The sequence below is a fragment of the Callospermophilus lateralis genome, chromosome 13 (genome assembly GCF_048772815.1).
Source record: "Callospermophilus lateralis isolate mCalLat2 chromosome 13, mCalLat2.hap1, whole genome shotgun sequence".
In the NCBI taxonomy this organism is placed as follows: Eukaryota; Metazoa; Chordata; class Mammalia; order Rodentia; family Sciuridae; genus Callospermophilus; species Callospermophilus lateralis.
The window spans coordinates 25,208,554-25,236,062 of NC_135317.1; the positions used below are offsets into that span (position 1 = coordinate 25,208,554).

A 27,509-nucleotide genomic window follows, 5' to 3' on the forward strand; every position below is an offset into this window, starting at 1 on the left:
TGTTAGGTTACTCCATTTATTTAAAACGTCTAGACAAGGCAAATCCATAAAGACAGAAAGTAGATTAATGGTTGCCAGAAACTGGGGAGTGACTGGGAGGAATAAAGATTGTGTACAGGCTTTCTTTCCAGGGTGATAAAAATATCCTAAAAAAAATTAGATATGGAAATGGTTGCACAACTCTGTAAATATAGGAAACCACTGAACTATATATTTTAAATGTATAAATTGTACACTGTGTAAATTATATCACAATAAAGCTACTATTATATTTGTAGCTTGGCTTTTTAAAATTTACACTTAGAGTTCAATTTTACTATTCTACCATGGAAAATATAAATTTAGAGTACATGAAAGATTTTCTCTGATTATATGATTCTATATAAAACACTCTCCAATAACATTCTTTAATGAAAATAAAAAATCAAGGAAATATTACAAATAAAAGAAAAAAACAAGGAAAAATTACATAGTCTTGATACTTCAGTAGACATAATTAGATTTTTCTATAAGTTTCACTAAACAACTATACAGTAATATTTAATAAATCCATTTGTTTTATATAAAAGAAATACCCTAACACAGTAGAGTCTCATAATGCCTTGGCAAACACCAATTTGATGCTTTAGAATTTTAATGTATTGTTAACAAATTTTCAAACTCAGGCAAGTTTAGAAATGTCTTCATATTGAATTCCTTCAACTCTGCGTCCTTTTAAAGGGCCCTACAAATTAAAATAATTTAGAAAAGATTAAAAACACATGTATTTAAAAGGCAAAAAAATGATACCACACTTATGGATAAAATTTACTTTTTCCATATCCCTAGAATATTATGAGGTAGCTAATATTTCTGTACATCTGTGCATTTAAAAAATAATCTATGGCATTCTAATTAAAAGCTACCATATTTTCTTCAATATTTGAAATATGTAATCAGTAGACATAGTGACAGAGACTTCCCAGCTGTGCAGCGTCTTCTCAGTTTCCCTAATAAGCAGCTGTATTCCTGATTCCCTTGGTGGGTTGATGTGGCCACAAATGGAGCTCCAGCCCATAGGCATGAGCAGAAGCTATGGTCCAGCCACACAAGCTGCCTACCCGCAATCTGCCATGCTCCTCTGTGTTCTGCCTGACATGGCACCTGCAGGTGCCACTTCTTAAAAGTGGCAGAGCCACTAATTGGAATGACCCTGGCTCTCCAAGTTATAAATCAGAAAAGAACTCTTCCGTGATGAAGAATACCCCTTTTAAACTTCATACATATCTATCTATCTAGTTTGTGCCATTATCCATTGAGGTTTCTTTTTCCTTTTCCAAATATTATTAAAAGCAATTTAACAACTCAAATTCATGTATCAAGTGAGTTGTGATAGTTAGGGCTGGTCTTATTACAGAATATGGGTCCATCTTTAAACATATTTTCTTCCTCTCTTCATATCAACAAAAAGGAAAAGGGGACAACTTCAAAGGTAGATAAAATCTGGGAATACAGGAGCTAAGAATATGGGCTCCTAGGGCTGGGGATGTAGCACAAGTGGTAGTGCACTCGCCTAGCATGCATGAGGCACTGGGTTCCGATCCTCAGCACCACATAAAAATAAAAATAAAGATATTGTATTCACCTGAAACTAAAAAATAAATATTAAAAGGAAAAAAACAGATTATGGACTCCTATCCTAGACTGCCAAGTTCAGCTCCCACCTAGAGCAAGCAACTTAACCTCTGCACTTCAGTTTCCCACTCCTGTCTCTGTTCTGATATCCCCAGTGGGTAAAAGAGCAGTGCCTCTACTATTGAGTTGTTGGAAAACATATATATTAAATGCTCCGAATAATACTTAGAACTTTATATGGATATAATCACAATACACTTATCAATATTTACTATTAAATCTTCTGGTTAAAAATTGCAATGTTGACCCTCTCCTTTGCAAAGTATAACACTAACATGATGATGATAACAATCACAATCACAACTCTAACCACGGACTGAGACTTTTGGGGCAGGGGGTGGGGGTGGGGAGGTACTGGGAATTGAACCCAGGGGCGCTTAACCATTGGGACATATCCCCAGCCCTTCTTAATATTTTATTTAGAGACAAGGTCATGCTAAGTTGCTTAGGGCCTCACTAAGTTGCTGGGGCTGGCTTTGAACTCACGATCCTCCTGCCCCAAGTTGCTGATATTACAGGCGAGTGCCACCACACTCAGTGAGACTTTAATATTTTTCAATCAAGAACCATAACTTGTGTTAAAAATGCTTTTCAAAATGTCAGTTTTTAAAAATATAATAACGATTATACTTAAAGGAAATAAGTTTCCAGATGAAGCATGACCTAGATCAAATCTTTCATTACTGCATTTAAGGGTCTACAGTCAATTAAACTTGTCTGATAAGAACTGCACATCTGGAGACTAAGAAGGGAACCAGACATTTGGGTTTATTAGATAAATAGCTTAAAAAGATGAGGCTATATTTAGGAATACATTATCAGCTATTAAAAATCTGCTCTCTAAAATAATAAAAATAGCAGGAGAAACAACTTAAAAGTGATTCAAGGAAAACATGGGGACATAAGAGACAAACATGCATATACAAATGCAGACATTTTTATTGTTGTTTAAATGTGGGCATGCTGAAAAAAAATGAGAAAGAAACAAAAACTAGAAGTGAGTTTCCTCTTTTGGAAGCATGTGTTGCTTTGTAACCAACCTAAAAGGCTATATACTATGGTTTTGCTCCTAGGCCCTATCTCAAAAACAACCCTGTGAACAACCAACCCACAGAGAACTGTGGGTTTATTTATTTTTTTCTTAATTTACTAAAGTGTGAGTTCTCTTAAATAAGGATCTAAGTGGTTTTTCCAGAAAGTCTTTCTGAGACAAATATTCTCTCACAGGTCCATGGGTTTAGGGAGCCTATGATTTCCCAAAGAGAAAACATAAAATTTGGCAAATAGGTACAATTTTTTGAAAAAAGAACCCAAACTTTCATCAGATTCTCCAAGGGATCTATCACCCCATCCCCAAACTAAAACCTACTGTACTGGAGATAAAATTTCTTTTGTTTAGAAAAAGATATAGCAGTAGTTTAGAGTTCTAAGAAGAATTTTAATTTTAAGAAATCTCAGATCTCACCCAAAGACCTGTCAGTAGACTTATAGTTTAAAGTCAACAAATAATTTTATTTATATGTCAGAGTTCTTGAAATAACTGGGTTGATTTCTGCTACCTTAAGTTCCTTAATAAAGAAGGGGGACATTTTGAAAATTTATTGATACCTGTGGCTCCTTTTCCATCAACTATGATTACATTTTTTCAATTAATTTACTATTATATTACATTAGATGTGTGGGAAAAAAAAGTCAGGATATAAAATCGTCCATCTTGTATATAATTTTATAAAACGCAAAGGCTGAAAAGGAACAGACTGAAATATTAATGGGGTTATATATGGAATTATGGGCATATTTTTAGATTTACTTAAATTGTATTTTTCAGATTTTATATAATGAATACACATTTCTTTTGTAACGAGAAAATAAAATGCTTCATGAAGGGCAAAGTCCCTAGAAAAAAATAAGCTTACAGATTTCTATATAGGAAAGAAGGCAAACAAAAAACCAAATACTGTAAAATTAAAACAAAGTTCAATTCAATTAAAAAGAATTAAGATACATTTTTACAGCATTTTCAAATTTTTATCTATTTGCAAACAACTTACAGTTTCAATGACTATCGTAGCTGAGAACGTTTTCTCGTTGATGGATTCTAGGGTACCTTCATTTCCTCTGTACCCTCCATTTAAAACCAGAATTCTTTTCCCTATAATAGAAATGCATATAAAACTTAATGCAAAGAAACTGTCTACTCTTTTCCTACCTTGTTACAACAAAATGTGTTACAATGAATATAATAAAAAACAAAAAACTTCTCTTGAAGGTTCTTAATCATGTTAAGAACTATGTGGTGTTCTAAAGTTTATAAATACTTTGATTACTCTAAGTTATAAAACCCCTCATTGTTTTCAATTATTTTTTAAAGAGATATGTTTTAATTTTAGATCGCAAGGTACAGAAAATGTTCAGAGTCCAGAAGTATAAGAAAATTTATTTACATTGTCTTTTTAAAAAATTCATAAGATGGTTTGGCAGTTTTATAAAAATTTAAACTTATGTCTACCATGTGACAACCATTTGAAGCATTTATTGAAAAGAAATCATACATCCACACAAGGATTTGTACATAAATGTTCACAGTTTTATCTGTATCTGTAAAAAATTTTAAACAACCCATATGTTCATCCACAGGTGTTTGGATAAATTCTGGTATATCTACATACTGATATATTAGTCAATAATACAAATAAACGGACTATAGATTCAACATGTATGAATCCAAAATAATTATGTTAACTGAAAGAAGTGAGACCCAACAACAATGTCAAAATAACCTAAATTGAACAACCACAAAACTAAGACACCAGTATGATTTCATTTATATAAAATTCTGTAAAAATATGAACCAATCTTCAGTGACAGAAAGCAGGTCAGCAGTTGCTTAGGAAGACAGAGGAAGCAAGAGTAGGGGATCAAGCGGGGAGGATTAGAAAGGAAAATGAAGGGAAGTGTTCATTGTCTTGATTTTAGTGATGGTTTCATAGCAGTACTCACATTAAAATCACTTATATTCTTGATAAATGTGCAATTTATTGTTCATCAATTATACATTAATAAAGCCAATCTATAAGAAGAGTTTCATTTGAGGGAGAAAAATACAGAATATGATACGTGGAAGTTCCTAAGACCAACATAATCAATGAACCCTCAGTGATATGTTCAAGAAGATTTTGAGTCAGAGACAATCTAACCCCATTGGTGTTTATAGTTAGATATGAATAAGGATCCAAAAGACAAAGATAGGTAAGAGAAAAAAAAAAAGCAATAAGTAAAACAGACTTTTACTTGACTATTTCAGATAGCTAAACAAATATGTTAATAATAAAAGCCTAATATGATTAATTTTATTGATATATATCGTGTTTTGTTTCAGAAGGAAAAAAAAGTTTTCCAGAAAGGGAAAATTCATTCATGCCACAAAATAGCTTTATCAAAGGACTAGTTAAGTATTGTGACACCTGAAGCCAAATGGGGATCAGTAATATTGGCAGTTAATATTTCTGAAAATGATACACATCTGTAACTATCAAGTAATGCCAAAAATCCAAGGTTTTTAAGAATGGAATCACTTATTTTGATGGAATATATATAAGTGGTCTGAAAAAGGTTTACCTGGTGCTGGAATTACTGTCTCTAAATGAGTCTGGTCAAGTTTCAGCTTGTCTCCAGAATCAATCATCTTTACAACAGCTGTATATTTGTCAATTACTTCCTGTCATGTAAAATGAACACCTTTATCATAGAATATGTGAATAGTAAGTGAAAAGAACTAATATAAATAAAATAAAAAGAAATGAAATTCCAATTGAATGATACAAGTAACTCCTATTATAAGTAATATCATTTTCTAGATCCCACACACATAATTTTTCTGTTAATGGTTCTCAATATAGAATTCAATTCAAAGCTTAGCTAAGGTTTTCACCTGGAAAGAATATGAGACTACTAATCTTCGAATAAGACTGAGAAATCTAGCAGGAAGGGCCACTTGCCTAGCTTAGACTACAGAAAAAAAGCAATTTACACATGCACAAGGCTGGGTGTTAGAATGAAACTATATTTAGGAAAGGCAGAAAAGGACTGGAATTTCAAAACCCTAGAGCAGCTAGTCTCCTAGGCAATATACAAGGAAAGTCCTCGTGAGACCTCTGGGGCATAATTATACTGTCCATCATTAACAAAAAGAAAACATTTCACTGATTAATGGGCAAGGCATGCACAACTGAGATTTTTAAGCAGTAGTGATGGGATTCCTTAAATACTATTTGCTCCAGTAAGAAAACAGACCAAAGTTAAATATAAACTATGGTTGGAAAAGAAGTATTTTGCCAACTATTATGAATTCAGATTTCATCTTATGGAATAATTGGAATCTTAGACACAATAATACTTCTGCTACAAAGATTTAATTTTCAAGAAATACCAAAATAGCTTCACTGGGTAACCAGTAGCTTTTTTCACAATTTCCATGCATAACTTCATATTCTTACCTTAACGATACCCTTTTTCTTGTGATACTTCTCTCCAAGTTTTTTGGTTATAATTTTCACAATGATTTCCTGGAAAATAACAACAAAAAATAAAGATAAAGGAAAAGATAGAAATTATCTTTTCTAGGAGCTGGGGTTGTGGCTCAGCGGTAGAGCGCTCACCTAGCACATGCAAGGCTCTAGGTTCAATCCTTAACACCACATAAAAATAAATAAATAAATAAATAAATAAATAAATAAATAAATAAATGTGTTGTGTCCATCTACAACTAAAAAAATAAAATAAAATAAAAACAACAAAAACAAAAAGGAATTATATTTTCTATTCTTTTTACCATATAATTTTTAATTTTTTTATTTGTTGCTCAAGACAATACAATGATCTTGACATATTATACATTTGATTCAAATAGGGTATGAATTCTCATTTTTCCATGTGTACAAATTGCAGGATCACATTGGTTATACATCCATGTGCATACATACAGCAATCCTAGTGTCAGTTGTATTCTGCTGCCCTCCCTATCCCCCACTTCCCTCCCCTCCCCTCCCATAACTATTCTCTACCCATTCTACTATAACACTTATCTCTCTCTCTTTTTTTTCTTCCCATCCCCCTCACACCACCATATATGTATTTTGTGAACCCATGAGGGTCTCCTTCCATCTTTCATGCAATTCCCCTTCTCCCTCCCTCCTCTTTTCCTTGTTTCTTGGTAATCTTCTTCTCATACTCTTCCTTCCTACTCTGTTTTGAGTCACCTCCCTTATATCAGAGAAGACATTTGACATTTGTTTTTTAGGGATTGGCTAACTTCGCTTAGCATAATCTGCTCTAGTACCATCCATTTCCCTGCAAATGCCATAATTTTGTTATTTTTTAATGCTGAGTAATATTCCATTGTGCATAAATGCCACATTTTTTAATCCATTCATCTGTTGAAGGGCATCTGAGTTGATTCCACAGTCTAGCAATTGTGAATTGTGCTGCTATGAACATTGATGTAGCTGGGTTATTTAAAATTTAACCTGGGTTATTAAAAAAAAATAAAAGAAAGAAATTAGTGAGCTTTGCTAAAAAAGAAATTAGTGAGTTATAATCCTTCCCAGCATTGGCTGAATATTTCATTAGTAATCTTTTATTCCTTCTTCCTCTTTTTTGTCCAACATGGTTACCAAGAGGAAAAAATTATATACAAAATCACTGATCTCCACAGTGAAGGTTTCTTGACATCTAGGACTTTCATTTGTAAATCTCAAATTCTATTAGTTCTGTCTTTCATAGATTGCTTTTCTTTCCAATCAAAACAGTGAAAGTGAGGATATTATATTGTTGGTATTCCCTGATGATAAAAACTCAGATTGCAAAAGTCTTACCAGGAATTGAAAGGAACTGAGCCATTGAGATTATGCATGAAACTTTCACAATGTTCTTTTCTCATTAGGTTGCTATGAGCATTTTGTCTTTCTCTGTCTGTTTCTCTCTTTTTTTTTTTTTTTCCCTTCTTTTTGTCAGTACTGGGATAGAACCTAAGGCCTTCCACCTGCTAGGCAAGTATTGATCTACACCCTCAGCTCTTTTTATTTATTCTGAGTCAGGATCTTGCTAAATTGCCCAGGCTGGCCTTGAACTTGTGATTTTCCTGCCTCAGCTTCTCAAGTTGCTGGATTATAGGCAGGCACCACCACATTGGCCTGCTTTGAACTTTTTGATACAAACAGCATTATTCGGATCAGCTCTAGCTAAAAGTATCACTGTTTTAAGTATCTCATCTCAAATGGGAAAGAAATCCAAGCTCATTTCATATTAATGAATTTATTAATTAATGAGTTTACTGCTTTATCATTCTTCTTTTGTGATTTGGATGAGCTGTTCAAAAGCTGATAATGAAAATTAAACTGTCTGCTTGCTATATTTGCTGCAGTGATGTTACATTTGCTACTTTAAGTTAATGTAACAAATAGATGGTCATAAACACTTCATAAAACCATGCTAAGAATTATATTGACAAAATTTTGTTAAGACTTTAGGAGGAGAATATTTAATAGTAGAAAGACATGTTTAAGAGAAAACTTGAATTGTCTTATTCTTAAGCCTCTCTTCTACTAAGGCTTTCTACATGAAGCCAATTAATGCCAAAACATCTTTTCTGATTTAGCTATAATATTTCTAAGTTAAATTTCTTAAAGACCTTCATGGGTTCATATTCTAGTGATCTGAAGACAATATTGTACTTTTTTTACCCTAAGCTTATATAGATCTGTTCAAAACATTTCTAAATCTAAAAAATACAGTCTTGACGGATGTGGTGACACACACCTGTAATCCCAGCGATTTGGGAAGCTGACGCAGGAAGTTCAAAGCCAGCCTCAGCAACTTAATGAGGTCCTAAACAATTTAATGAGATACTGTCTCAAAATAAAGAAAAAGCTGGGGAGGATTGGAGATGGAGCTCAGTGGTAAAGTACTCCTATGTTCAATCCTCAGTACCCAAAGAAACAAAAACAAAACATAGAACTTAAGTAATTTCCATGCCAGTGAGAGATCGACTATGAAGACTTGAATTAGAATTCTGAACTCAACTTTCAAAGATACTTTCTCAAATCAGAAATTAATCTAAGTCATACCCTATTATTGGTTAAACCAGTTTCTAAAAGAATAATTATGGTACTCTGAAACTTTTAGGAAAATTCTACATCTCAGTAAGTCCAAAATAGAGCATCAATAAATAAGAAGAAACTTTTTAAATATTTAAATTACTTTAAATTATTATTTAAAAATAATAAGCAATAATCAGTAAGCAATTAAATATAAACCTTCCTTGAGTTTGTAAAATTAAAACTTGCTTTTTTTCCTACAAAGTACCTAAATGGGTATTTTCATAAGATATAAATTGAAAACCAATACTTCCATGTTTACAATTCTACTAAATTTAAACATGGAAGTTAGGAAGCTACAGTTGATACTTACAGGCTGTAGCCAGTAATCTGTTCGGGCTGTTCTTTTCTTTTCCTCTTCAATCTACAGAACACACAAGACATCCATAAAATTATCTCTTTAAAATCATCAATTTATTTCAAAATACCATTCTAGTTAGCAAAATATCACCATAAAATCCACATTGCACCAAAGACCAATGATACAATATGCAAACTCTGATAAATACAAATAAACATTATTTCTAACTAGTTTTTAATTTAAAAAAACCTTGGATTTGTGATAAAGCAAGTGAAGTGACTCAGAAACTCAGTAACAACCCCTACTTAGTCAATACTACAAGGTCATCCTCCAGCAAGCACTACAGTACCCTCTCCAGGTGTCCTCCAATGACTGTCATGAACTGGAACAGGTGGTTTTGTCATGTGGCAAAAACAACGTGTAGACCAAACTTGTACAGTATGGTTAGGGAGGCAGTCTAACAGCAAAAAGGAGGCTTCTGGTGTGAGTGATAATAAAACTCATGAATGAAAGAAAAGAAAAGTACCATCAAGAGAGATGTAAATAAAAGAAAAAGCAACCAAAAGGAAAAAGGTGACGTGTGACCTTTATGGCTATACAGTACATCTTTTTCTTTCTCAATGGCTTAAAGTTAACCCTAACGACCAACTTTCAAAGGGATCCAAAATTATAATTTTGGTTGATTCTAAACCTCATTTTAAATCTTCAATTATCAAATATGAACAAAGAACACTCTAAATTTAGTATGTATCATATTTAAAACAGGTAGATCTGGCTTTCCATTTTCTTTTAAATTAAACTAAATTCAAAAATTCCTTGTCAATGGTATGTGTGACCTCTGCAGTGTTGCCCCTACTTCTCTAATCTAAAATGTACCACCATGTTCTTGCTATGCTCTAGCCATGTGAGCTGAGATCTCTGTTGCCTTAGGAAACTTTCACAAGTGTTCTCCCCACTCCTCACCCTCAGCACTCAGTCACTCAATATTTATAGGTCTGTTTCTTTACTGAATGGCTCCTTCACTACAATGAAAGTCCCATGACAAATAAGGACATATTTCTGTCCCTATCATTCAGACCCAGAACTTTGTACAATGTCCAGCACATAAAGGCAACTCAATATTTACTAAATGGTAGAACAACATTTCATGGTATGTTCATATTATAATTTAAGCTTTTTAGATTGCCCTTTACTGTGTGAGAGCTAGGAGCAGAGAAGACTAAACAGTTATCTCCTCTTCATTTGCAAATGAAAGATGGGAAGACTACAGGAAATAATATTAAAGGGAAAAAAGTAAAGCTTCTTGTATCTATTATTCTTTTCTCCCATTCTTTCTCTTCTCCTTAGCCATTTATTTTATAAATTCATTGATAAGGTAAGGTCACAAGTAAAAAAGGAAGAAGGAATATTTAGGAATATATTAAGAACCTACTGCAAATTTCTCAAGATCATGACTCATCATATAAATTTATGATTTAAATGATTCATCATATAAATTTAGCCCTCACATTAAATCAAGCATGACAAACATATCACAGCTTTCTCCTATTAGTGAGGAGGCAAAACATGGAAGCCAAAGGCAACAGGAGAGTACAAGTTGGAGGAGGCAGAACATCCATAAAGGATCCCAGTTTTGATTACTACTAAAGCTCCTGTAACTGAACTCTACTGGGCTCACTGCATGGAGGGTTTCAAAGACTGCACTTGAGGCAAGAAAATAAGCATGGTAGACGGGGTTCCACTCTGTTCAGATGAATGGCAACTGGGATTCTTTGCCCTAACCTTGAATAGGAAGTTTTTCTTATTTTATATTATTCTAATAAATGGTGACATTATTTAACTTTCCTTAGGCTTGAATTACATCTTCCTTCTGATTGCTATAGCATCCAAAGTAATTCATAAACTGTACCTCCATGATTTCATCAAGTGCAGATTTCTTCTTCTTCTTTTCTTTAGATTGAGCTGAGCTCTGGGAAGATTCTTTTCGTTTCACTGAAGCTGTACTCCCTAGTGTCTTGAGTGCACTTGGTCCTAAAGAACTGAAGAGAAGAACCATGCTTGTTCATAAAAACTATATACCAAAAAACGCTTTCTTTGTGCAAGATCAACAATACAGAATAAATATTACATGGTTAATTTAGAGATCAGCCAAAACAATGATGAGCCTGTGTGCATCTTGTGCAGGACTGTTGGCATCATAACATTTATGCTGTCCTGTCTTAGTTCCCCCTGCTATCTTGTTGCCCTTTCAGTTAGAGCTACTACAATCCGTAGAGCAAACTGGAGCCAGTACAGGCCTCAGTGGTGGGCAGATCAGGGTTTGAGGGTACTTCTCTTAGGAAGTTTAAAATTCAATAATTTAAGGTTCAGATCCACATCTACACATGGGGATAATAACAGGACCCAACTCCTAGCTCCATGTTTTTACACAATCAGCATAAGTCTAGCACATTACTGTTGAAAGCAATGTTTTTTTAAGGCCAAGATTTCAACATATCACTTAAACAGTTTTTACTATTCCTGATTGCCTAAGTGTTTAAGTCTACATTTTAAATTCTTGACTGCCAAAATTCACTTATCAAAACAATACCACTTCAGTAACTATCCTTTGACTTCTTATGTGCACCTCAGTCATTCTGATCAATTTGCAAGCAACTTAGGCCATGCTCTGTGCTTCATGTCACTGAAAATTTGCACATGCCTTATTTTATACCTACAATAATCTCTGAAATTCTTCATGGGGGTTCTTGGATCTTCCAGCTTTCTCACCTGCCCTAGCACTTAATGGAGCAAATCACACTCTACCCTGCATTATATATAATCAGTTGTATTCTATGATGCCTCTCTTATACTGTATTTTTTCCTGCTGTAAAGTAGCAGAACTACCTTATAACTCCCATAAAAGATACTTAATTAATATTTGCTAACTAAATGAATCTTACCAATCTCATCATTTAATGTGTCATAAAATACACAAAGCTACCATGGAAACAAAAAAGGGAAAAAGTGCGGTTGACAGAGAATTCAAGAGAATTATTACTTTCCTTTATTTGGACTTTTTAAAAAATGCTTTTAAAAACCACATTAAAATTATTAGAAAGCCAGAACACTTTAAGGACTCATATTCAGCTTGAAGTCAACTAAAATGCCTACATCTTTTCAAGAAAATTACAGTGTAAGAGTCCTTCACTGTCGTTATAGAAACTGTTTTCTCCTTATTTAACTGTAAGGCTTACATTTGCCTCTGTAAAATTTCACTTACTGGGTTTGTCTTGTAATTCAATCCAGTGAACATATTTTAAAATTCTGATTTCCAGGTCTGTGACAGCTATACATAATGTGCATTAGTTCTGAAAAGATCATGTCCATATAAAAAGAAATTACTTAACCTGTAACTTCAAATATTCTTTAGATTTAAATGTACCTTGAGTATGAATCCAACCAGAATGAATTTAGGCTTCAATCTGATTATAATAAACTACAATCTGAATATAATCAACTACAAAATCTATAAAATAGGAACTAAGAAACGTAGCAAAGAGAAAATTGGGAATAAGTAGCTATTTTTGGCTCTGGTAGTAACAACTTTCTCCTTCACCATTCACCAACCACCTATTTCCTATTGTAATCAGTCAGAAAAGCTTGTTAGTCTGTTGTTTTCTAAAGAGTTTTCTCTGGTTTTTGAAAATACATTTGCTCATTTTTTCTGCCGTCTTACTCCCCTTCTACAATTCCTCAATAGTGAGTTCTCTAGATGCATCCAGGAATTACTTCAGTATTTTGATCTCAGCTTGGAAACTTTATTTTATTTAAGGTTGTCAGGTATTTTTTTAAAAAAACTTTTATTTTTAATAAAAAAAAATAGGAAAAAAAACTTGACTAGACTTTTTCCCAAATATACACAAGTGGCAAATAAGCACATGAAAAGATGCTCAGTGTCACTCACTAATCATTCAGGAAATACAAATCAAAACTGCCACAAAATACCACTTCACATTCATGAGGATGGCCAAAACAAAAACAGAAAATAACAAGTGTTAGCAAGGATGTGGAGAAACTGCTGGTAGAAATTTAAAATATTGTGGCTGTTGTAGGAAAACAATAGGGCAATGCCTCAAAAACAAAACAAAACAAAACAAAACAAAAAACCCTAAAACTAAATGACCATATGATCCAGCAATTTCACTTAAGGTGCCTATATGTTAAACAACTGAAAGCAGGACCTCAAAACAGGTCTGTATACACCAGTGTTCGTAGTAGTATTATGTATAATAGCCATAAGTTGGAAATAATTCAAATGTTCATCATTGGATAAACAGATAAACAAAATGTAGAATATCCTTATAACAAGATATAAGCCTTAAAAAGGAATGAAATTCTGACCTTAGCTACAATATGGACAAACTCTGAAGACACAATGCTAAGTGAAATAATCATATGCAAAAGAAAAAATGTTGCATAATTCTACTTATATGAGTTACCTAGAGAAGTCAAATTCATAGAGAAGAAAAATGGAATGGTGGTACCAGGGGCTACAGAAAGGCAGATTTGGGAATTGTTTAATGGGCTTCATTTGGGATGATGCAAAATTTCTGGAGATAGATGGTGGTGATTGTTGTATAAAAGTGTGGATTTATTTAATATAATTGAACTGCATACTTAAAAATGGTTAAAATGAGCTGGGCGTGGTGATGTATACCTATAACCCAGTAACGAGGGAGGTTAAGGAAACAGGATCATAGGTTAGAGGCCAGCCTCAGCAACTAAAGGAGGCAGGACCTAAGCAACTTAGTGAGAACCTGTATCAAGGTAAAGAGGCCTGGGGACATAGCTCCGTGGAAAGGCACCCTTGGGTTCAATCCTCACTATCTCTCGCTCTCTCTCTCTCTCTCTCACACACACACACACACACACACACACACACACACACACACACACAGTAAAGGTTAAAATGATTAATTCTGTGTTATGTATGTATTTTTTTCTTTCCAGAGAAACAGGCATGCACCACCATGCCTGGCTCATTCTAGGTTTTACATATAACAGTTTTAAACCAGCAGAAAAACAAATTCCTGCCCATACAAACACAAAGCACAATTTCAGAGAAAAAAAGTTTAGGTGAGTTCTTTTAATTGTATTTTCTGCAACTCTATATACATATTCATATAGATAATTCAAACAATTTACAGAATCCTAATATTAAGGCTTGACATTAGGGTGCTGATAGACACCCAAAGATATCAGGTCCTTATCTGTGGAATCTATAAATGTTATCTTATTTAGAAAAAAGGATATTTGCAAATCAGATGAAGTAAAACATCTTGTGATGTAAATTATTCCACCAGAGTGGGCCTAAAGTATAATCACCCCTGTTATTTTAAGAGACAGACACAGGGAGGCGTAATCTGTAAAGGAAAAAGTGTTTTTAAGAACAAGAAAAGAGATGTGTAAAGATATTTGGTCTTGAAGACTAGAAGGGTGCAACCACAAACCAAGGAAGGCTGGCAGCCACCACAAACTAGAAGAGGCAAGGACTATGTTCTTCTCTAGAGCCTCTGGAGGGAGCAGAGTCCTCTAAACACTGATTTCAGCACAGTGATGCTGATGCCAGAATTTTGACCTCCAAAGATGGTCACATTTATGATGTTTCAAGTCTCCCTGTTTGTTCCAGCAGCCACAGGAAACTAAGAAGAGTGATGGATTTCATTGCCAGTTGAACAACCATAACATTCATCAACACCTCAGAATAACAAATAATAAAAGGAAATGGGAAGTGGAAAATCATCAAAATAAAAATGAAGGCAATGTGTCAACCCTCACCAATCAATCAATCAATCACTCAATAAATCTGGGAGGTTATAAAGGGTTCCTGACAATAAAATTCACAAAAAAAACTCTTCTAGAATCATGATCTTGCACAAAGGATGTTGCAACCTTAAACAAAAAAATACTCCTATAAGGAACTCTGCCCAGTGACTAGAAAACCTTGGATTGGTGCCACCTTTGCTATTAATCCATACAATCACAGATTTCAATATATTTTACACCATCTGCCTCATTGTTGCCTTTAACAACTTCCCCTTACTTCAAGCTCCTTGAATACTCTTACAGTTTACTATGGCACATGTATGCCCATTACCCTACCACTATTCTATTCCCAAATATCATTATTCTTTAGGAACTTATACTGCACTGGGCAATAAGGAGACAGACTGAGAACTTAGTTTCTATTTTCAGAAAATCACAATATAGCAGGTAAAACAGAAAATGTACATCTCAGTCTACATTTAAACTGTGGGAAATGGGTACAACAGTAAAGCAGAAGGAACCATAAAATGGAGAAGGATTCACAGAGAACCACAAATCTATCTATTGAAGCATTTTGTCCAAATGAGCATTTCCTAGTCCAGCACAGTGGCACAGGCGTTTAGTTCTGGACACTCAGAAGGCTGAGGCAGCAAGACCACTTGAACTTAAGACCAGAGTGAATAACACAGCAAGACCCCATCACATTCAAAAATAAAATGAAATGAGCCTCTCCTCAAACAAAAGAATCATCTTATCACAGAGAAATGAGAAAAGAACAACTGTTGAAAAACAATAAAAACAAACCCAAATGAAAACTGCAATGAGAAAAAAATGACTCACAATACTTGAAAATGTAGTAACCGACATGACATTTCATGAAACTTCTAAAGTGTATCAGATCTGTAACTGTAGCTCACCCTGATTTGGAAGACATTGCTCCTGCTGAGCTACATGCTCCTTTATTCAGGTTAAATGTGACTAGAAGAAAAAAAAAAGGTTATTTCATATACATATGTATGTAGAGTTCAGAAAATTATAATACAAGTTCTCAGACAAGATTCCACAGGCATTCACATAAAAAATCATGAACATGCTAATAAATGAGGCTAAAATGCTCCTCTCCAGAAAATGTCCTACATGATGCTTGTAGAGATGAAAGGACCTTACATGCCATGTTGCTGTGGCAATTGACACTGGCTGCTGTGACATTCGATGTTGGCTGCTGTGACATTCCATCCCCCAACCCTTGCTCATAGCACTCCAACTTTTGAGTGTCATATTTCTTGGCCATGGTTCTAGGGATAGAACGCTATCTGCAGCTTTGGGGTAAATTCTGGTGGTCTAAACCAGTCAGTACAATTCCCTCAAGACTACTTTTAATTCTGGCCAGCAATATTCAAAAGGAAGTTCACTGGTGGGCTTCTAGGAAGTTTCCTTACTCCTAAGGGAACTCCACGAAGAGATGTTCTCTATCATCCTTTGGAAAATGCCGGGTCTGGATGTGATGACTAGAATGCTGGCAGCTACTTTGTGTGTTCGTATGGCATGCAGAATCATCACCGCTGAGATTCTTATCATGGAAAGATATCTCCTTATTGTTTAAGCTTATTTTATTCAATTTTGTTACTGTTGACTGAAGGCATCCTATCCAATTCACAGCATATAACCTTTTCATTTTATAGACAAGAACAATGCAAATTCTGACAAATCAAATGTCTTGTTCACTGACATGTTACTTTTTAAAAAATATGTTTTTTTAGCTGTAGATGGACAAAATATCTTTATTTTTATTTGATTATTTTTATGTGGTGCTGGGGATTCAACCCAGGGCCTCATGTGTGTGAGGCAAGTGCTCTACCACTGAGCTACAACCCCAGCCCAAGACATGTTACTTTTAGCAAAGTTAGTACAAAAGAATTCATGTTTAACAAAGAGGAAAGAAAAGTTAAAACTACCTTTCTCTTCATCATTTTCTCTGCTTAATTCTGTAAAAACAGGGACCTCCTTGAGAGAGAAAAAGAGAGAGAGAGAGAAATAATTTAGAGGCATTTACTATAAATATTCAATAGCTTACACTATGACTTGCTACCTATGGTATAAGACAGCTCAAAGACAAAACTCTAAGATTATAATTCTAAAAAAGTAGATTTCTATACCAAATTCAGAGGTTTACCTACATCTTTATTTCCATAATAATCTACACAGAATACATCAGAAATGTGAGGCAATAAACTTTAGGAACATTAGCTAGAGGATTACTTTGAAAAGTAAAACCTTTCTATATTGTGGGGTAGCTTAATATAATGATTAAGAGCCTTACATTAAACAAACAAAACTGCATATCAAATCCACCTCTGCAACCTTTCAGCTTTGTAACCTCTTGTCAGTCTCATCACCTTTCCTAAGCCTCAGCTCTTCTATCTTTAAGACAGAGAATGCATGTTATTAGACGTTATTAGAAGTGTTAAATAGGATAATATGGAGAAAAAAACAGCACAGTGCTTGCCACTATTAAGTGTGCCATAAATATTAATTATTGATTTTACTAATAAAAAGAAGATGTTTTTGAAATCTAGCTAAAATATTCTTTTCTCAGATAGTGCTCACATAAGCTTTCACATAGTGAGGCAAAAGAACATTTTAAAAATCTTTCCTATAAAATGAGGATGGGCTTCCTTATATAATAAGGATGGGCTGATCAGTAGAATTTCTCCTGCCTTTTAAGATAAAATACTATTTGTATCTGAAAAGAACAAATAACTTGAAGGTTTTAGCAGTATTAAACCAAAATGCTAACAAACAATAATATTATTCTAAAAACTAAACTATTTTTCTCACTTTCCTCTGGACTAGAAGATGTGGTTCTTATTAATTTTCACAATATGAAATTTTATTTTTTCTACTGCAAACTGAGGTTTAAATTTTTAAAAGATGAAAGAAATTAAAAAATAAAGAAGCTGAGCACAATGGCACATGCATGTAATCCCAGAGGCTTGTAAGGCTAAGGCAGGAGTACTACAAGTTCAAAGACAGCTTCAGCAATTTAGGAAGGCCCTAAGCAACTTAATGAGACCCTGTCTCAAAATAAAAAAGGGCTGGGGATGTAGCTCGGTGGTTAAGTGTCCCTGGATTCAATTCCCAGTACAAAAAAAAAAAAAAAAAAAAAAATGCTGATCCATAATACTGGTCCTTATCGATGTCTTAAGTTCTATGGCCTGCAAGTTCCTGCATTACTTTTCAGGTAATGCTCACACTTAACCACTTCAAAATACCCTGATACTTAAAATATGTCAAATGTTCCTCAGTAGAATAATAGTGTTATGATCATAAAATGGCTACTATAGCTTATTAAATAATAATAATAATTTAAGGACATATGTTTAACCCTATTATACAATGTATCCCAAATTAAAACATCACATGGCACCCATTAATATGTAAAATTTTGTGCTCTTATGTATAATTTTAAAAATTCATTAAAAGAATGAAACACTAATAGAAAGAACATGAAGGAAATGTACAACAGAATGTTTGAATTTAAAAAGTCACACAGGAGGCAGCCACAAATATTTGTTGAAGTAAGTACCTCGATCTAGTGATCCTAACACCTGGACCCCTTCCCTTAACCTTCCTTGCCCATTCACTGGCTTTCCCCACTGATTCTTTGAAACCCCTCAACTCAGGGTTTGTATCCACCTTCAAATATTCTTTGCCCTTTTGGGAATGGAAGTCCATCCTCATGCTGTGTTTATCTCCAGCAGTGCATTAATCACACAGTTACAATTACCTGAAATCATCTATTTACATGTCTTTCCATTAGGTACTATTTCAATTTTAGACGTAAGGAGACTGACGTTTACAGATTCTATGATTATTCAAGATCATGAAGTTAGGAAGGAATAAACTGAGATTTCTCTCAACTCCAAAGCCTGTGCTCTTTCTTTCTCCCCTAAGAAACACCATCTAAAAATCTCAATTTGCTGTTTGAGAAAAAAAGCCATTTTATGTTTTTAGATTTTTTTACATCACCTCTCTGGATGATACTGTTGCTCACCTGTTCTTTTCCTTCTAGACCTCTTCTCACTTGTTCTTCAATAAATTTGGCAGTTTTTTCCTCATCATCGAGGTCTTGCTTCTTCTTTTTCTCTAGTTCCAGTTGGCGGCGGATAGTTTCGGGGTCTCTATCTATATACTGAATATACCAGCCTTTTGGTGTCTCATCCACTTTGCACAAGCCTTAAAAAAACAAACAACACCATAAATTTGCAGGTAATCAAGCAAAATGTAAATATAAATGTGTTTCATCTCTGCATATTTACTCAATCATTCAAATACAATCATACACATTAAAATACAGAAATTCGTGAAGCATATGAATTTTTCATATTTCCACTTAATGAAATTCAGATATAAGTGGAATCTATAATCTCTTTAAACAGAAAAATACTATTCTGATTTTTATATAGCTACAATGAAGCAAAATATGTAAACAAGGGAAACATATAAATAAAGTGTTATTTTGCATAAAGATTATTCAGTGATATCTAAGTATCTAATATCCAAGAATATATGATTCTCTGTTAAAATAAAGTAACACACTGAATAAGCAATTTAATGCTATTAAATCTTTTTCTCTTTCCTTCCTTAAAAAAAAAAAAAAAAAAAGCAAATTAGTTGGGTGCAGTAATGCACACCTATAATCCCAGCGGCTCTAGAGGCTGAGGCAGGAGGATCACAAATTCAAGACCAACCTCAGCAACTTAGTGAGGCCCTAAGCAACTTAGCTAGACCCTCTCTCAAAATTAAAAAATAAAAAGGTGGGGGAGGGTTGGAGATGGAGCTCAGTGTTTAAGCACCCCTGGGTTCAGGCCCCACTACCCCCACTCACCAAAAAAAGAAAAGCAAATTAAAAAAAAACACCTTCAGTGACAAATCTTAGCACTGTCAAATGGACTATTCTAGATGTTAGTATTCAACTATAATAAACAAAACCTATCGTAGAATAGTATACTCCTCTCCTCCAGTTTTCAAATTGCCCCATACATCCTTTTTTCCATGAATTTGGAGAGAAAATGACAATTCTTTCTCTCTGGTCAGTGATGTCATAATAACAATGTAAATAACCTCCTCTTCTCACCTTCTCTGCCCAGCCACTTGGTAAAATCAGTCAGTGTTTCCCACTGAGTGGCGTTCATGTGGATGTGCTCTCGGTGGCTGATGTATTCATTGTAGACAATGTTGTTGTGGACTCTCTTTGTGCCTGAGAACAAAAGATAACACTGTTGATCCTGAGAAGTTTATAAGATTATAAAGCTATTATTTACATAACACTTAAGATGTTTACCAAAGCGTCTTCTGAGAAGTTCTAGAAAGTCATTTCGGAATTCCCTGGTTAAGAAAGAAAGGAAAATATTAAGGTACTTTCTATAAATATACAGTATTATCTTCCTGACATTTAAGCAATCATACACTTTTAATGTTCATATGAAACATCTATGTGATTATCTGTTAGAATCTTTTACAAGGAAGGAACTGCAAAAGATAGAGCTTTCAAGGATCAAAGTTAAAAGTCAGTTTGGAGTTGAAATGTTGTTTTGGTAAAGCAACCATAGGAAAAGTTACCACATATCTTTGGAGAGGGTCCTTTACAAAGTCGCCTAGTGCTACTAAATGTGGTATTGTATCCTCATTTTAGTTATGATAACAAAAATGCCTTTATTCCAGATGAAATTGGCACTTAGCAGGTTCCATTTAAGTAGGTACACTGTATTAAGTGCTAGAAAAACACAAGTGAACAAAATACAAATTTTAATCTTTAAGGAGTTTACAATTTAGCATAACAATCATAACCAAAAAAATGTAATGAAATATTAAAAAAAGGGCAGGGTGCCACGCCCGCATATAATCCCAGAGGCTTGGGAGGCTGAGGCAGAAGAATGAAGAGTTCAAAGCCAGCCTCAGCAATGGCCAGGTGCTAAGCAACTCAGTGAGACTCTGCCTCTATATAAAATGAATATAGGGCTGGGGATGTGGCTCCATGGTTGAGTGCCCTGAGTTAAATTTTACAAAAAAAAAAAAATTAAAAGAACTGAAGAAGATGCCCAGAGGTGATTTTAATATGGACAGTGAAATATAAATATATAAATGGACTTTCATAGGTAAAAAGGAGGTCATTTCCAACTAGCAGAGCGCTATAAAAACATCACATGCTTGAGAGATGACACTTAAGCTACTTTGGGTAAAGTTTAAGATAGAGAAAAATGAGGATGAAACTGGAAGTAGACTAGAATAAGGGGAGGGGAATAATACTAATAAGGTTAAAATTAATTTTAAGAAAATTAGTAGAGTTTGGACTCATTTTTTTAAGTATCTTGAATGTCATGCTAAATAGATCAAGTTTTATGCAGGCATTAGAAAAGTACTAAATAATTTAGTTTGGAAAGTAAGTTGTTAAGATCTACAAAGATAATTGTGGTGAATAGTAGAGAACAAAAATTCTCAAATGGGGCTCCCCAAACCAGCAGCATTACCATCACCATCTCCTGAGAACTAGATAAAAATGCAAAATCTCTAGCCCATTCCAGATCTATTTAATCAGAAGTTGGGTGTGCCATTCTGTTAAGCCCACCAGCTGACTCTGATACACACAGTGGTCTGAGAACTACTGGTATAAAACATGTACAGGAGAGGCCAAAGTTGAAGGTTGGTTAGCTGGGTGAGGTAGTACATGTCTGTAATTCCAGCTATGGGAGGCTGAAGCAAGAGGATTGTAAATTTGAGCTCAGCCTGGGCAATTTAGTGAGACCTTGTCTCAAAATAAAATTTGAAAAGATCTGTGGGAATAGCTCAGTGGCATTCAATCCTTAGTACCAACCTTCCCTACAAACATACACACACAAGAGCTAAAGGTTGGGAGATTAGTGAGCAAGTCACTGAAAATATTCAGGTGAGAGATGCTGAGAAATACTACTAAAATTCAAAGATATTATGTAGAAGAATTGACAAGTAGGGATTCCAACAGGCCTTGAGGTTTACAGTTTGGAACTCTAAGCAAATAGCAACTGGTCAAAACAGATCAGGAAACAGGTTTGATAAACAGGATAGTGAGTTCAACTTTAAAAATGCTGCCTCTGGGGCTGGGGATTAGCTCTGTTGGTAGAGTGCTTGCCTTGCATGTACAAGGCCTTAGGTTCAATCCCCAGCACCACAAAAAAAAAAAAAACAAAACAACAACAACAAAAAAAACAAAAACCTGACTCTGACTGAGACAGCCTTCAGAAATAAAAATTAGAGTTATCAAGGGGGAAAAAATCTGTAAATTGAGACAGATGTTAGGAATGAACTTCAAGATTTGGGAAACATCTAAATATAAAAGTTAAAAAGAATACGGTGACTCATGGAGACTGTTGACTGAATTCAGTGTGAAAGTCAAAGGGCACCTGGGAGAACTTTCCTGCATTCGCAGAGCCGGGAGGAAAAGAGTAGATACTGAAGAAAAAAAGCACTAAAGAAGCAGAGGTAGAAAAACCATGAAAGAACACAGAACAAAGGTTTTATTGAAGAATTGTAAGTACTGAAGAAAGATCGAGAAAGATGAAGATGAAAAAAAGGCACAAGCAACTCTTCAGGAGACTCAAGAGGCACAAGTGAGCCATAGCAGCAGCAGAACAGCGAGTGCAGACAGCTCTCGCCAGGAGGGTGTTTCCCAAAGTGTGGCACGTGTCCTGGCCATATTCAAGATGGTTTTAGGTAATTCACAGAACAGCAATTTTGCCTTTGTGACTATGTTATAAAAGCAATGGAGGAAAAGCCTGCCAGCAGCTTAGCACTCAAGCCAGGCAGGGGGCAGTGATGTCAAACCACACTAGCAGTCAGTGTATTCTTCACATCATGAGCTCACAGTTAAAACCAGGGAGAGTTTCATCTACAATGTCTTGGAGAAAACAGTTAAATTTATTGGATGTATTAAATCTCAATTCTCAGACACGTTTTAAAGCTATAAGGTGAACTACTTTTTCACAGGACACTATTTTTTTCTTAAAAGAACCACTGACATGTAAAGTATCACGGTTCCAAATTGGAACTTTGGAATACATTTTCTCAAATATAAACAAAATGAACCTGTCATGTGGAGGAAAACAACTAACAGAATTTGTGGCCAATGATGAAATTTGACCTTTCAAGCAACAAGTAGAATTTTGGTGAATTAGTACCTGCTGCTGTGGGCTTGACATGCTTCCTGACACTTAGGGATGTTCTGGTGCCATCAATGTTGATATTAACCCAAGAAGTCCCAAGTTTCCAATTCTGCAAATATTTCAACACAATTGACACAGATGTATTAAAATAAGTTGGAAATCAGAATCAAGAAGATATGTATATATATATATACATGTGTTTGTGTATATGTTTTTTCTCAAATGTTCTAATCATTCATCTATGAACAAAACATAATAAATTATTTGAAAAATAAAAACAATAATTATTTGAAAGTTATCACAAGTGGTATATTTATTGACTTTGAAGTTATTACAAGTAGTATATTTGTTGATCAATTTAAGTTTTGATAGGTATTCAGCATCTGGGACAATGGGACAAATGGGTTAATATGATTTGATGACATTACAGGATATAATATGCCATGATTTGGAAGATCTATGTCATGTAGTAAACCAATACTTTTCAAATGTCTAACACATGTTACAAAATCATGCACAGGTATAAGATCCATACAAAAGATAAATCAATTAATTTTAACTTAACAGTACAAAAACTTCACTAATCTAAGAGTCTACATTATGACTAAGCTTTAAGAAACTGCCACATATTTTAATTGATGCAGTATCTAAGAAGAATATCTAAAATTATCTAAAAAGATTACTAAAATATTTCTCTCCTTCTAATTATACATCTATGTAAATACTGGATATTCATGTGCTTCAAACAAAACATTTCATGACAGACTAAATGCAGAAGGAGATGTGAGAATCCAACTGCCTTCTATTAAGTCAACATTGTTTGCAAAAACAAAACATTCATGTGTTTTATTTGGAAAATATACTTTTTCATTTTAAAATGTTATTTAATATTTATTAACTATGTTGCTATTTTCAAATGAACTAAAAATAGTATTTTAAAATTTCTCAGTTTTAAATTTTCTTTCTTTCCTTCTCCTCCTTTTTTTCCCCCTTTTTTGCAGTGCATGGACTTGAACCTAGGCCCTCACACAAGCTTGGCAAATGCTTTACCACTGAACTACAGCCCCACTCTTCACAGTTTTAATTTCTAACTATTGATACATAAAACCCACATAAACAAAAGCTCTATGTGGCCTTCAATCATTTTTAAGCATGTAAAGGGGTTCTCAGGTCAAAAGGAAGTTTGGAAACAAAAATACGGAAAGAAGCAAGACTAAGTATTAATAGCAATAATAATAACTAACAGCAAATCCTGAGTACCAGGCACTCTTGAGAGCAAGTGAAATTTAACTCACTTATTTTCCTATAAGCCTTGTGAAGGATCAACAATACTTGGAAGAGGGTGCTATTGTTAGTGTCATCTTAACAGATAAGGAAACTGAAGCTAGAAAACCTCAAGAGTTCATTCAGAAGCCCCGCCCTCCACAGCTCCTAAGTAGATAAGGTCTTGAGGTCAGGAAGCTGGGAGCATAGCACAGTTCTAGTCACAACTGTGTTAGAATGAAAGTAGTTTCATAGTTTCATGTTTGAAATGGAAGGAAGGAAAGTCTAATAATTGTGAGAAAACTGTGGTAAACTTTCAAAAGAAAATTAAAAGCTGAGCAGAGAGAGAATACAGCTATCATGTTAACATATATGGAATAATGGACCACCAATATATAAAATATTAAGCACCTATTAAGTATTCAACTGAATAAGCTTATGAGGTAAGGATGTCTTTGAGTTACTTACTCTGAAAAATAATCCATAAACTGCTGAGGATTTTCGGAAGCAAGTAATAGCTGTCTCTGATGAGATTCAGACATACAATGACACTTGAAGCCATTCTACAAAAAATGCAAAAGCAGTAGTGAACTTCTGATTTAGGTCATCGAAATGGACTCTAAATAGACATACTGCATTGAGCTCTAAAAATCTGCTTTTTAGTAGTAATCATTAAAAAAAAAACTTATCACCAGCCTAAAGTTTTTAAATTAAATTTGGAGAATTAAAAATCCTAATAAGCGGACTGGAGTTGAGGCTCGGGGGAAAGTGCTTGCCTCACATATGTGAGGCACTGGGTTCAATCCTCAGCGCTGCATAAAAATAATAAACAAAATAAAGATATTGTGTCCATGGATAACTAAAACAAACATATTAAAAAATCCTAATAACCTACAGTACAATTTTTAGAAACTAATTTGTAAGATATTTTATTGGTGAATATTTTAGAAACTAATTTGTAAGATATTTTATTGGTGGATATGTGTCATTATGCACTTGTCAAAATCACATAGAATGGTGTGACTGTTGGAGGTTAAAAAAAAAAAAAAACACGCATAAAATATGCAACACCAAGAATGAACCACAATGCAAACTGGTCTTTGTGTATTAATATGTTGAAGCAGGTTCATCTATCATAACAAGTGCACTACTCTGCTGCAGGATGTTGGGGTCAGCTGTGCATGTGGGAGGGAGAGGTACTGGGTAATCTCTGTACTGTCCAGTTGCTTTTTCCTGTGAAGCTATGACTGCTCTAAAAATCAAGGTTTATTAAAAAGAACAAAAAGTCCCAATAATCAAATCCTATTCATGACTTTTGGCCTTAGTTTGAAAAAATTGCTTTAAAAAACACAGGACAACTGAAAAAATATGAAAAGTGTCATTAGATGATATATGGGTATTTTTATTAATTTTGTCACATTAGTGACATATTGACATATATCGTGGTTATACAGAAAATCATACTGAAATTTTGAGATACTTATGTAAGTATTAGAGGTAAAATACCCTGATGTTTATAATTTAAAGTAATTCCAAAAAAAGAAAACATGGCAAAACACTTTTGTTACATCTGTGTGTTACAGAACGTATACTTGTAGTCCCCCATAATTTATATATCGAAACTCTAATCCCCAATAGGATGGCATTAGAAAGTGGGGCCTTAAATTTAGATCAGATAGTGAGGGTAAAGCCCTATGATGGTGTTAGTTCCCTTATAAGAGCCTAGAGCTGGCCCTGTCTGCCCAAAGATACAGAGGGAAGACTGCTGTTTACTAAACAGGAACACAGCTCTTACTAGAACTGCAACCATTCCAGCCTCCTGATCTTGAACTTCCCAGCCTCCAGAACTGTGAGACACACATTTCTATTGTTTAAAGCACTCAGTCTATTGCATTCTATTATAATAGCCCAAGGAGACTAAGACACTGGGTATGGATATAAGGATATTGGTTGTACTAGTCCCTAGTTTTCTGTGTGAGAATTTCACCTTCACTTACATAGAAAGAAGGAAATGGAAATGAAATAACTCTATCAATGTCATTCTATGAGGCCTACTTAAAATATCTTATCCCTCACAGAAGCCCTGGATTAGATTATTCCTGTTGCCTCATTGTTCTTCCATTCCCTTCCAATCTGGTCTCCAGAGAAAAATGCCACACCATTAGCTGCTCTCAATTCTTCAGTGGAGCCCCACCATCCACCTCAATATGGGGGAAAGTATAATCTCTGTAGCACAATATACAAGACTTTTCAAGATCTCTATGATTCTCTTTAGCCACTTTACCTACAATTCACTTATTTCAAACTCAACAACAATCTTACAAGTAGGAACAGTTATTATTCCCACTTTACGGAGGAGTAAACAGGTATAGAGAATGATAAGTGGCTTGTCCAAGAGAACATGCTATTAAGTGGTACTGACTTCATAATTTTGACATCTGGTCCTAGTTCATTTAGGTGTTCAATAAATGCTTGTTAGATGAATTGTGCGAAAGAGCTTTGTTTTCCTTGTTTCCTTTGAATCACAAAGAAGTGTAAATCCTAATTGTCCTGTTTGAGAGCCAAATCAGAGATGGTTATTATTACTGTTATCGCCCAGACGTCCTGCACTGCATTCATTATTCACGCCCCTTCGAGAACCGCAAAACCAGTGGATTTCATTTCTTTTGGGGGAGGGGGAAGGTGCAGAATGGGGAGGAATGAGGTGTCAAAGACCACTGGTGCCCCGCTAGGTCTGGAGACTGCAGGGAAGAGCAGCTCTCCTGGGCTGAGTTGACTAGGCCAGTGCAGACCCCAAAAGCCTCGCAGCCGGGAACTCGAGCCCTGTGCTCTCATCGGCATCTGAACTTGAACCTGGATATTCAGTGGGGCCCCTCTGGGGAATATGGAGCCATCCCAGGCCCACTTACCTCGTCCCGGCACTGCTTCTGACACATCTGGCAATACCAACGCAGCTTCTGAAGTCCTTTGGATTTGATCCGGTTGGCGATGGCTTTGGGAGTAAGAAAATCTGACTTCCCCATCGTTACCACCGCAGCGACCACTTTTTGGAGCACAGAATCCGTCCAACCGGAAGCGGAACTGGGCTGGAAGGAGTAGGCGGGGCAAAGC

The 27,509-nt window shown here is 34.8% G+C and overlaps 1 protein-coding gene across 1 annotated transcript; it reads right to left on the reverse strand.

Annotated features, from left to right (window-relative positions):
- Positions 1-27,470, reverse strand: Kin (Kin17 DNA and RNA binding protein). Its single transcript, XM_076831518.1, has 13 exons — positions 27,308-27,470; positions 24,867-24,961; positions 20,282-20,325; positions 20,075-20,197; positions 18,992-19,173; positions 16,893-16,941; positions 15,855-15,915; positions 11,039-11,168; positions 9,142-9,192; positions 6,171-6,239; positions 5,293-5,392; positions 3,726-3,826; positions 1-724 (listed from the first exon to the last, which is right to left on the reverse strand). Exons 1-13 carry the CDS (start codon positions 27,419-27,421, stop codon positions 662-664), a joined length of 1,182 nt encoding a protein of 393 aa, XP_076687633.1. The 5' UTR covers positions 27,422-27,470; the 3' UTR covers positions 1-661.
- Positions 27,471-27,509: the final 39 nt, after the last annotated feature.

What these genes read in the sequence shown, in the direction of transcription:
- Kin (XM_076831518.1), bottom strand. Translation starts at nt 27,421, where the DNA reads ATGGGGAAGTCAGATTTTCTTACTCCCAAAGCCATCGCCAACCGGATC. An exon ending in ACTTCTCAGAAGACGCTTTG is followed by an intron (nt 20,198 to 20,281) that starts GTAAACATCTTA and finishes TTTTGTTCTCAG; the next exon opens with GCACAAAGAGAGTCCACAAC. An exon ending in CTACGATAGTCATTGAAACT is followed by an intron (nt 725 to 3,725) that starts GTAAGTTGTTTG and finishes TTTAATTTGTAG; the next exon opens with GGCCCTTTAAAAGGACGCAG.